Source organism: Microtus oregoni, unplaced genomic scaffold (assembly GCF_018167655.1).
Source record: "Microtus oregoni isolate MIOR12 unplaced genomic scaffold, Mior012 000002F_ref0000024, whole genome shotgun sequence".
Classification (NCBI taxonomy): Eukaryota; Metazoa; Chordata; class Mammalia; order Rodentia; family Cricetidae; genus Microtus; species Microtus oregoni.
Window position 1 is genome coordinate 54,005,957 of NW_024543061.1, and position 12,291 is coordinate 54,018,247.

Consider the following 12,291-nt stretch of genomic DNA (forward strand, 5'->3'; position numbering starts at 1 on the left):
TGCTATCAGAGCCTTGGTAAAGAAAGTAATGAATAACATCTGGGTTGTTAACCAGGAAAGTAGAGTTGGTAGGCGCTGTCTCATTATTCATCATGCATATGATGACTTATTTTTGGGCTTAAACTGACAGCTCTGCATTAGGCTTCGGGTGATAGTTGAGCAGCTTCCTTTGGAAACCCAACTTTCTTCAGCTTTCCTTCATCTTTTCTGGAGAGCCTTACTGCGTGTAAATATGCAAGGAACTCTGGGTTATAGGCCCTCTGTTCTCCAGTGTCTGGGATATGGTTGCTCTACAATAATTGATACCTCTTAGGCTATCAATGAGTGCATTTCTTGGAAACCCTTCTGCTGTAAAGATCCTAAATTCAGATTTTAGTGTTAACTTTTATTATAAAATTTAGACAAAAGTGGTGATCATTAACCCGATAAATCTACACAGAACCTTTTCTTCTTAAAGAGAAAGTTATAATCTCTATCTTTTAGAAAATAACCAATTTTTTAATCCCACTCTCTAAAATAATTAGGGCCCAACTTCCTGAGAATTTTGAGTCAGTAGGCTTTTCTATAGATAATTAAGAAACGGAAAAGATCATATTCCCCTAGTTTACTGTTGATTTCCTGGGTGTTGGGAAAGCATAGGTTGTTCTGACCTTGGTTGCTACAGATTCTAGTATAGCAGGGATTTGATATTTGATGTGGTATTTGGATTTCTAGTACCTTCTTTGTAGGCAGTTGACCTAATAGAGAAAATCTTGATGTTAGGGATTAACAGTAGGTGGGTTTTATCACGGATGTGTAGTGATATATCAGTGGTAGGCATTAGCAGTCCTTTTATACATTAGTAGACAGCAGAGGACACAACAAGAAGAATTGAGCAGACAGAAAGTTGCATGAGAAACATTACTCAAGGTATAAGTTTACAAAGGACGGGTTGGTTGCTATCTTTAATGCTAGTCTTACTGAACCAGTAATTTACATGCTTGACTTTTCAGCTACCTTCTACTTTTATCCACCTTCCCTCCCTCACCACCTTCTATTAATACTAATTTAGTAATATATAACACCAGAAACCAGCAACTTAAGACCCTTTCCTATTGTGCTTATGGGTCTCGCATATGCCCCTGACTGCACTGCCAGCCCCCAAGTGTGTTTCAGTTGGCCAGAGTGATTATGTTGTCCAGTTGCTTGGTGCCAGCTTCCCTAGTGTTCTCATGCAGAAACACTGAGATTTCTTAGTAGTCTGGCTTGTGGGCACCTTTCATTGCCCAATGGACCTTACATGTTAGAGTCTCTCTGATGCTTCCATCCCTCCCTTGTACACCTGTGCCCTTTACCTCCCTTTCTGCACTTTGACTTTTTCCTTTCTACCATGCCCTATATCTCTGTTGATTTTTATCCTTTCAGCTTTGTCACCGAAAAGACCTGGATTTGACAAAAGTGGGATACCCAGACTCCAGCGCTCACAGCTGTGCTGATAGACCTTCCCTGCTCAACTGTAGTCATCCTGACCTGACTTCTCATCCCTCTGTCGTTCCAACCTCAGAGGCTGGCTTCTCAAGCAGGAGTGGAGATGGCCCTCAGACCTTGCTGAGAAACTCAGACCAGGCATTTAGGACAGAGTTCAACTTGATGTACGCCTACTCCCCTTTGAACGCTATGCCTCGAGCAGATGGACTATATAGAGGGTCCCCCTTGGTGGGGGACAGGAAGCCTTTACATTTAGATGGAGGATATTGTTCCCCTGCAGAAGGCTTTTCCAGTAGATATGAACATGGTTTTATGAAAGACCTCTCTCGTGGATCCATGTCACCTAGCGGTGAAAGAGCCTGTGAAGGAGTCCCATCTGCTCCTCAGAACCCGCCACAAAGGAAAAAAGTAAGTATTCATGTTTCATGGGATCTCTTTTAAAGAATATTAACCAGATCAATTCAGAACCTTCCAAGGTCCACTGTATAGCGTGTCCTACTCTCTGCTGTGATCTGTGAAAAATTAGGTGTTTTACTTAATTACATATACTTCTTTGGCTTATGTGGGGTGTTGCGGAAGTCAGAAGATGACCTGCGGTTCTCTCCTTCTGCCGTGTGGGTCCTGGGACTGAACTTAAGTTGTCTTCAGTCCAGTCTTGGCTTCTCAGACCCTGAGAAGTAGACTGTGTTAGTATACCTGCTAAGTGTGAATAGCCAGGAGGCCTGAAAGTGTAGTCAGTAGAAGAGTACTTGTGTAGCATGGTAAGTCCTTCCACCTCCAGCATCCCAAATACAAATAAAGCAAGTACTTTAGCATTCTGGAGGTTGATGTGGGATTGCAAAACTGAAGCCCTCCCAGGCTTTTTAAACACAACAGATTTTAAATAGCTGACCTGTGCAGCTGAAAGGCTAGAACACTGGAAGATCCACTGAAAGCTGTGTTACAGAATTCAGTTTGGGTCACAGTTTTAAGACAGATGTGGTTCGAATTTATAATCCCAGCTCCCATTTGTAGAGTTGAGGCAGGAGGATTGAGAAGTTCTGTGCCAGAGGCTGGAGTACTGGGCCAACAACAAAGGACTCAACTTGAGTTCCCAGCTCCTGATTTTAATGTTAAGTTAACTCCAGCTCCAGGATTCTGCTGCCCTCTTCTGTCCTCTGTGGGCACCCACAGACAGACATGAATTGATTTTTTAGAGAGCTCAAAGCCAACCTGATCATGTTTTGTTTTCAGTAATTCATTTTGTTGTACAGTGGTTGTATAATTAGGGAATTTCCCATTTTGAATGTGAGAAAACTAAAGCAGTAGTTGAGTAACTTGCCTTTGGTGACAAAGCTGATAAATGAAGGAGTCACTGGTTCTTTCTTTTTTTTTTTTTTTAAATTTTTTTCAAGACAGTTTTTTCCATAGTTTTTTGTTCCTGTCCTGGAACTAGCTCTTGTAGACCAGGCTGGCCTCGAACTCACAGAGATCCACCTGCCTCTGCCTCCCGAGTGCTGGGATTAAAGGCGTGCACCACCACTGCCCGGCAAGTCACTGATTCTTATTCCAGGTTTACATGGCCTAGCTGTTAATGTGCTAGATCGTCTCCTAGATTCTGTGCTCATGGAGCTTCACCAGAGAATAACATTAATAAATCCTCAACTATGGTGGTGATAGTTGCTCCAGAGAAGTTGTTCATATCTTAAATCTCCTGCGCAGTGGGTAATTTACAAATGAACAGGAAGTCTTTATTTAGCTTGAGAAGTAGGAATTGAGAACTGACAGGTTTATCCACATTTCAAGCAAAGAATACAAATAAGCCAACAAATCTAGGTGAGGATGTTACTGTCCAGTCTATTGGATGCAAATGGGTACAGACAGTTGAGAGTAGTGATGATGCCAGTGGAGACCAGGACCCAAATACAGAGCTCAGTGGGTAGACCAGACCTTAGAGAGCTTGTCATGGGGTGAGGCTTATAAGTCATGCCTGTTCTCAAAATCACAAAACCTAAAATCTGCCGGGTGCTTTTGTTTTTTAGTCTGTGCTTTTGGCAGTATTTCGGGTTGTCATAGTGACTTGGGTGTAATTTTTTGTTGGGTACTAAAAATGCAGAATATCCTGTGTGTAACATTTTCACAGAAAAAAGGTTGTTATATACTCACTGAAATAGAGCTTTGTGATCCCTGGCGGTGGTGGTGCAACCCAGCACTAAGTTGGCAGAGGCAAGAGGATCTTTGCAAATTCGAGGACTACTAGGGCTACACAGAGAAACCCTGTCTCAAAAAACAGAGGGGAGGGAGGAAGGAGAGCCTTGTGACTTTATTTCGATTACAGTAGTGTTCATTATCCAATTAACTTCTCTCCAAGATTTTATATAAAAATTATGCATAGGCTATCATTATGGTTATTTTGTGATTTTTTTTTTCACACTTTAGGCCCAAAACTAAGAGCCTTTATGATAGGAAAAGGAAACACTGACACATAATAAGGAATAAGATAATGATGGGGGCTCAAAGCCTTGCATGAATAATGCTGACTTAACAAAATACATAGCATTGAACTGTAGGGATGGCTCAGTGGTTAAGAGGACTGGCTGCTTTTCTGTGGGATCCAGATTTGATTCCTAGCACCCATGTGGCAGCTTTCAGCTGTCTGTGACTCCAGTTCTAAGAGATCCAGCACCCTCACATAGACCTACATGAAGGCAAAAACACCAAAGCATATAAATGTGCCAAGTTTTTGTACTGAATGTTATCAGTAAAAAGCCAAGGAATGGGTAAAAGCACTTACGGTTTGTCACAGGATCTGAGTTCAGAACTTAGTATGTGGGGTATCTCACAAACACCAGTAAATCCAACTCTAAAGTATTCCACATTTCCCCCTGAAACCATATTCATACAGTCAATAAAATAGGGTTGTTTTGTTTTGTTTTTGGTGGCGGAGTAGAATGGGGTTTGTTTTACTTTGGTTTGGTTTGATTTTTCTTTTTTCTTTTTTTTTTTTTAAGATTTACTTATTTTATGTGTATGAGTGCTCTGTCTTATATATGTACCAGAAGAGGGAATCAGATCCCATTACATATGGTTGTGAGCCACCATGTGGATGCTGGGATTTGAACTCAGAACTCTGGGAAATCAACCAATGCTCCTAATCACTGAGCCATCTCTCTAACCACTGGTTTGATTTTTCATTGTTTTGTTGTTTGTTTGTTTGAGACAAGGTTTCTCTGTAGCTTTGGTGCCTGTCCTGGAACTAGCTCTTGTAGACCAGGTTAGGCTGGCCTTGAACTCACAGAGATCGCGTGCCTCTGCCTCCCAAGTGCTGTGATTAAAGGTGTGCCCCACCATACCCAGCGAATAATATAGTATTTTAAAGACAAGAAAAGGCCTGCAAGGTGGCGAGGTGGGTAAATGCACTTCCTGCCAAGTCTGACCATCCTGAGTTTGGTCCTCAGGGCATACATAGTGGGAGGAGAGAACTCATTCCCCCAGGTTGCCTTTTGACCTACACCCATTAGTGAATAAGTACATGAGTTTTGTTTTGTTTTTTTTTAAATTAAATTGAAATAAGCTTATGTAGTGTCATGTATCTGTGATCTCAGCACCTGGAAGACTAAAGTATGTAGTTCCTAAGTCCAAGGCCTACCTGGGCTACATAGATCCTGGCTCACAAAAAAAAAAAAAAAAAAAATTTTTTTTTTTTTTTTTTTTTTTTTGAAAAGCCAAACAGAACTAGGCATGGTGAAAGAGTAAGGTTCAGTTCCCAGTACCCACATAGCTCACAATGATCTTTTACTTCAGTCCTAGGGGAACCCAACACCCTCTTCTGGCCTCTGTCAGTACCAGCCATGTACATAATACACAGATATACATGGAGGCAAAACTCTCTCTCTCTCTCTCTCTCTCTCTCTCTCTCTCTCTCTCTCTCTCTCTCTCACACACACACACACACACACACACACACACGATTTTAAATTTAAAGCCAGATTGAATAGTTCAAGTCTATAGTCCCAGTCTCAGCACTCATAGCAAGTTGCAAAGTAGAGACGAGAATCAGCCTGAAGGAGGTAATTGATCTCATGGATTTCTCTGAAGAAAGTCAAAGGATACAGTCTACTTGAGTGCCATTCTTCAAAAATAACATTTAGGATATTCTTTTCCCGCTCACCAGTTTCTAGCTGGCTTGAATCTGTAGCAGTGCTTAGATCTCTTTTATTCCTGAAAAAGATTGTTATATGGGGGCTGGAAAGATCCCTTAGTGGTTATTAAGAGCCGATACTGCTTATCCAGAGGCTCTATGAGTTCAGTTTCCAACACCCACATGAGATGGTTCACAACTGCTTGTAACTCTGGCTCTCCGGGGTATTCCAACTTGGACACCTGCACTTAGCATACACAGATGTCATGCATAAGTATAGTTTAAAAATGCAGTAAAGGTTGTCATAATTGGTGCCTGCTTTGTTTGCATGAGTTGCTACTGCTTTCCCCAGGACTCTTTTCTTTTCCCTGTTGCCTGTAAGCCACTCACTAATGATAGTTTCTTTTTTTACATCTAGGTATCCTTGCTAGAGTACCGCAAACGGAAACAAGAAGCCAAGGAGAATTCTGGTGGGGGAAGTGACTCTTCACAGAGCAAAAGCAAGTCTGCAGGAGCTGGGCAAGGCAGCAGTAACTCTGTTTCTGACGCTGCTGCCCATGGTGTACAGGGATCCTCAGCCCGAACCCCCTCATCCCCTCACAAAAAATTCTCCCCATCTCATTCCTCTACATCACATTTGGAGGCGGTAAGCCCATCAGATTCCAGGGGCACTTCTTCCTCTCACTGCAGACCTCAAGAAAACATCAGCAGTAGGTGGTAAGTTTATATTTAATTAGCTTTATAATTAAATTCAGGTAGGAACTGTTCATTCAGATTGCTCCCAGTTTTACCTAAAATGTGACTTAACTTGACACAGACAACAAATTTGTTCTCTGTTCTGTTCAGCTAGTAAGTATAGGCCACATTGTCACCCTTCAGAGTCTCACTGGACAGTGTGTAGTTGTGGCTACCTATAAGCAATTTTATTAGAGGGCTTCTTGTCCTCATTTGTATGAAAAGTAAACAGTCCAGCCAAGTGTGTATACGTACATGCATATGGAGGTCAGAGGATACTTCCAGGAATCAGGTCTTCCTTGCCACTGTGTTGGTTCTGGAGATTGAATTTCAATTTTTAGACTTCGTAACAAGCCACCTGTATCTTGCCAACTCCAAGTTCCTCTAATTCCAGAAGAACTCTGTCCCATGCAGATAGCATATGCAGAGCAGTAAGATACTCTGAAAGAACTTGTCTGGTTTAGGAGATAACAAAACAAAGTAAGTAGTACTAATGACAAGTTCTGGATATTGGATGAATTAGGAATTTAGGTTGGTTTTTGTTTCCTTTGTAATTTTTTTGAGGCAAGGGTTCACTCTGTAGCCCAAACTGGTCTTGAACTCTTTGATCCACCTGCCTTTGCTTCCTGGGTGCTGGAATTATAAATATGTGTTACAGTACCCCAACTAGGGGGACTTATATTACTCCTTTTTCAGAGCTGAGGTGGAGGAGGATACATTGACATGGTGCATTTGGAGGCCCACAGTCATCACTGGGTGCCTGCCTCTACCACTTCCCGCCTTATCTTATGAGACAGGATCTCTCATTGAACTTGGAGTTCACTGATTAAGCCAGAGTCTCTGACCAGTGAGCTCCAGGGATCCTCAAGTATGGGAATCTTGAAATGAAGGAATGAGCCTGGGAAAAGAGAGACAAAATTTCAAATATTCATTAGCCTAAGAATTCTATGTTAAGTTACAGCATATGTCAGGGACACAGCTTCACAGAGGAGAAAATTTCAGGTATGAAACTGTACCAGCCAGATGGTGGTGCATACCTTTGAGACAGAGGCAGGAGGATTTTCTGAGTTAAAGGCCAGCCTCGTCTACAAAGCCAGGCCAACGAGCCTGTCTCAAAAGAAAAGAAAGAGGCTCTACTACACCATCTTTTTCATGGTTATTTGTTTCAGACTCTTGGCTCTTAACTCTGAAACCTATACCTTTGCAGGATGGTTCCTACATCGGTTGAGCGACTCCGAGAAGGAGGAAGCATCCCTAAAGTTCTCCGAAGCAGTGTGAGAGTGGCCCAAAAGGGAGAGCCCTCTCCCACATGGGAGAGTAACATCACAGAGAAAGAGTCAGGTGAGCAAAGGTCTACAGTTCACAACTGCTGGGATACAGGGAGTCCATTTCTGACATGCTTAGGCTCTATGCTAGTTTCCAGCTCAGTCTTGCTCTTTGAGTTACAATATTCATGAGATCTAGCATTGCTTGCTCTCTGTCTGCTCTTTTCCCAAGGGATACTTTTCTGTAACTCTCATCTCTCCAAAGTTCCAGAGCTCCACCTCCATGAAGGACGAAGAGAAAGAAGGAGACAAGAATAAGATGAGGCATTTAAAATTTAGCGCATAATTAACCACTTACTTTGCCCTCCTGACATGCTGCACTCATTTTATCACAGAGAGCAGCATGTGTTGATAACATTTGATGATTTACCTGGATGATGTCTATATGTATTCTGAGAAGTTAAAATTGATTTTTATAATGCATTCCAGACCCAGCAGATGGAGAAGGCCCAGAACCGTTGAGCTCAGCACTCTCTAAAGGAGCAACTGTTTACAGCCCTTCCAGATACAGCTACCAGGTAAGTCAAGAGACTGCTGAGCTCTAGGGACAGGGGTACCTATGAAGCTTATTAGATGCTATATTCCTAGTCATTATACACTGTCAGCTGCTGACATCTTATAGTGTCAGCAAGTCCTATAAGACAGCCATTTGACAACTGTTGGTATTCTTTAAAAAATATTTTCAGGGGGCTAGTAAGATAGCTCAGTGGGTAAAGGCACTTGTAATCAAACCTCATGGCCTAAGTTTAATCCCCAGAACCCACACAGTGTAAAGAAAGAACAGACTGCTTCTTTTTGACCTATGACTTCCGTCTGAGTGTTACAGCACATACACTTACACCACTTTTTAATGCAAAGAATAAAAATAGAATGTTGTAGCCAGGTGGCTTCCTTTAATTCCGGCACTTGGGAGGCAGAGACAGACGAATCTGTAAGTTCGAGGTCAGCCTAGTCCACAGCATGAGTTCTAGAACATCCAGTGTTACACAGAGAAACCCTGTCTGAAAAAAACAAAATAATAATAGTAAAATAAAACTAGAATGTTGTAAACACTACCCACTGTTGACAGGATTGTGTTAATTTTCTTTTGCTTTCCTCTCTACTCTTCGAAGCTCCTGCAGTGTGACAGTCCACGGACAGAATCACAAAGCCTCCTTCAGCAGAGTTCGTCCCCCTTCAGAGGACATCCCACCCAGTCTCCAGGATACAGTTATCGAACTACTGCACTGAGACCTGGAAACCCCCCCTCACATGGTTCTTCAGAATCATCCCTTTCTTCCACATCCTACCCCAGCCCTGCCCACCCTGTGTCCACAGACTCATTGGCCCCATTTACGGGGACTGCAGGGTATTACAGCAGCCAGCCACATTCTGGAAACAGCACTGGCAGCAATCTTCCAAGGAGGAGCTGTTCTTCGAGTGCTGCTAGCCCTACCCCACAGGGCCCCTCAGACTCACCAACCTCAGACTCGGTTTCTCAGCCCAGCACAGGAACTCTGAGTTCCACCTCCTTTCCTCAGAACTCTAGGTCATCATTGCCATCAGACTTACGGACTATCAGTCTGCCCAGTGCTGGGCAGTCAGCTGCCTACCAGGCCTCCAGGGTATCTGCGGTTTCCAATTCACAGCACTACCCACATCGTGGGAGTGGGGGTGTACACCAGTACCGACTCCAGCCACTGCAAGGGTCAGGAGTCAAGACTCAGACAGGACTTTCCTAGGGCTTCTGGATATGGGCAAACTGAACTTGATGAGCCCATAGCTGCTTCCTTCCAGCTGCCTCTGGAACCAAGGCCGAGCATATTGCTGGGGAAGAGGGGTACAAGGTGCCAGAGGAATGGGTCTGGTCAGCAAGAAATAAGACTTGTGGTCGTGACTGGCCTCCGGCCCTGGAGAAAGATGTAAATCTTGTCTGAAGCAGAGACTATAAAGAAGTTTCTCCCTGCTGTAAGGGTACATTGTTAACAAGCAAATGGTGTTCCGATTAGTAACGGTTCTAAGTGCAATGACTTGTGTTGAAGCCTATGTCTCCCATCCTTGCCTGTAGCCTGTAGTCACTTGTGCAGTAAGGACATCTTTTTCAATAAAAAAACAAAACTTTTTTTTCTTTTCAAAAGAAAAAAGTGGAAAGAGCCAATCTCAAAGCCCCAAGCCATCTGAGTAGTGTTAGGGTTTTATGCACTTAAGGAAATAAGAAAAGGTAGGTATGTAAAGTTTGCTGTGAGACAACCATTCCAAGAGCAGGTGCATGGTCAAGGTGTGTCCACCAGGAGTACTCCCTACCTTTGTCTTAAAGGAAGTGGGCAGAGATGAATGCTTGCCACCTACTCTGAGGCTTGCCTGGCTCTCTGAGAAGAGCTGGTGGTCAGCTCTTGGTTATTTGGGAGCAGATTGGGGTGGGTTGGGCCCCAGCTGTTACTATCTCACTCCTTCCCTCATTTCTGCGGCTTTTAATAATAGCCCTGTGAAGTCAGCAGAGAAGGAGGTGGGCCCATTTAGGAAGGATCCAGTGATCTGGGGAACCTTCGAATTTTAATTTTCCTATTCCCAGTTAATCAGGAGTTGCCGTCCTAAGAGCAGGACTGCCTCCATGACTGAGAAGCATGCACTCATGACTGCAGGGTAAGAATGGGGCAGATAGGGTTGAGGAGTGGCACCGACATGGCTGTGATTGTGTGTGGGGTCTGCCCCACATTTCTTTAGGGGATGCTTACATGAGAGTGGGCAGGTGAGAGTTAACAAATCACCCATACCCCTAACACTGTTCTGGATGAGAGACAAGAGCAGACTGGCTTCTCCCCATCAGTGCATTGTGCCTGCTGTACACCCCTGGAGGAGCCTAGAGCCAGCCCAGGTGGGGTACACAATCTTTTTAAATTCCATATGGTTGCCAGCTTATTTCTTTCACTTGTTTACTGTAATACCTGGCGTGTTTTTATTTATCTAATTTTGTATTCAGCTATAACCATGGTAGGGTAGCGAGTGTATGACAGTGTGATCCCTGGTGCTGCAGTGGACCGTACTTCTTTTGGACAAGATATACTGTGAGTCTCCCTCCTTACCTCTAATCTGTTTTCTTTCCCTTTCCCCAGCCTCTTTCATCTCCTTCTCTACCCTGACCTACAACTATCATATGCACAGTCTTCTCTCTTTGTGTGTGACTGTTACAAAATTTCACTTTTCAAAATTGAAATCAGGTGTTTGCTCAAATGAGGGGAGATTTTTCTGTTTTGGTTTTAGTTTTTTGTTTTCAATGCTGAACCCTCAGCATAGTACTTTTCTTTTTTTTTTTTGTTTTGTTTTGTTTTGTTTTGTTTTTGTTTTCCCCACAAACCCATCAGTCTGGGAGAGCATTGGGAGTGGAAATCATGTTGCCTGGGATGCTGGTTTCTTTGTATATTATATAAAACGTATGTAAATGTCTCTCCATTTGGGCTGGGGTTTGCATTCTCCCTTTGGCTTTTAGCCAAGGGGAGAGGCCAGCGGGCAGGCGGCCCTCACCCTGCCTGGCACGTGCAGAGACCCCAGCCACTTTGTGTGGGCAGGGTGCTGTCAAGACCAGACCTCTGGGGGGGAGGGTGGGGGGAGGGGGGACTCTTGGAAGGGAAGGAGCATTGCTTCTTCCTCAAGTGGAGTGTTTACACCTTGCTGTAACATTTGAACTTTCACAAGAGATGTAATAATTTTGATAATAAAATTCTTAACCATAATCATTATAATGTTGAGAATATGTTTGTTCAGTTCTAGAACATCACTTTCCCTGATTTTAACCTTACCTGACCAAGTGCAAAATGGACCCATGTCCAAAAGAGTTGCTCTTAGTGGATTTCAGCCAGCAATCCTAATTTGTCTTCTCAGGCCATCTGGGATTGGTATCAGGCCAATGTTAATGAAATCTACAGTATTGGAAGACACCTTTGGAAGCTGACTTGCTGTCATTTACTCGGCAGTTAGACATTGGTGTCACTTATTTAAAGGCAATACTAGACATTATTTGTGGTACGAAGTGTATTGTGCTGATTAAAATGGATATGGGTCTGAACAAAGCAGGGTCTCTTCTCCTACTTATGTTCTAGGGGAGAGATGTAAACCAGTGTGTAATTTAAATATTTAGTGCCATGTTATTGCACTGTTTTCACCATGATGGCACCAAAATGGAAGCTCCTGCCCTTTCCAAACCCCAACAACAACTTTGGAAACCCAGATAGACAAATCTCTTGTCATTGTCAGCAGTCCAAGACACTCCAGAAGCACCCACAATAATCTTAGAAGAGCACCTCAGAAAAACAAGCAGTCACACATTGCCACTGAGCCTGCAAGTGTCAAAGCCAGTGAACAGCAGGTGGGACTGATTGTGAAGCAGCTCTACGACCTTGATCTGCCTGAGGTCAGTACCCTGGTCTGGTGTCAGCAAAGTTGGGATCCCCTAGAGCCCTTGCATGTTGCATGTATGCCAGGATAGCTATGAATGTGGCCCAATACACTAGTAAACCACAGCGTCATGCTGCAGTGTCAAGAGGTGGATACCTCTGAAAAGAAAACAAGGTAATTTGAGTTATACACTTTTTCACCATTATAAAGGAAAACACCTCAGTGCTAATGTTTTCAGGACAGGTGTCTAGAGTGTTTGAAAGACTGGTTTGT

General features: G+C 43.3%; 1 protein-coding gene across 12 annotated transcripts in view; it reads left to right on the plus strand.

Annotated features, from left to right (window-relative positions):
- The window catches only part of Setd5 (SET domain containing 5), a 78,564-nt gene extending 67,353 nt beyond the window's left edge, over window positions 1–11,211 (plus strand). For all 12 annotated transcript variants that reach the window (XM_041644245.1, XM_041644267.1, XM_041644275.1 and 9 more), the window contains 5 exons: window positions 1,405–1,875; window positions 6,006–6,304; window positions 7,530–7,663; window positions 8,077–8,165; window positions 8,760–11,211. In XM_041644245.1, coding sequence (XP_041500179.1) covers window positions 1,405–1,875; window positions 6,006–6,304; window positions 7,530–7,663; window positions 8,077–8,165; window positions 8,760–9,368 — 1,602 coding nt within the window. In that variant the 3' untranslated portion in view covers window positions 9,369–11,211. The remainder of the gene's footprint in view (window positions 1–1,404; window positions 1,876–6,005; window positions 6,305–7,529; window positions 7,664–8,076; window positions 8,166–8,759) is intronic.
- The last annotated feature ends 1,080 nt before the right edge of the window (window positions 11,212–12,291 follow it).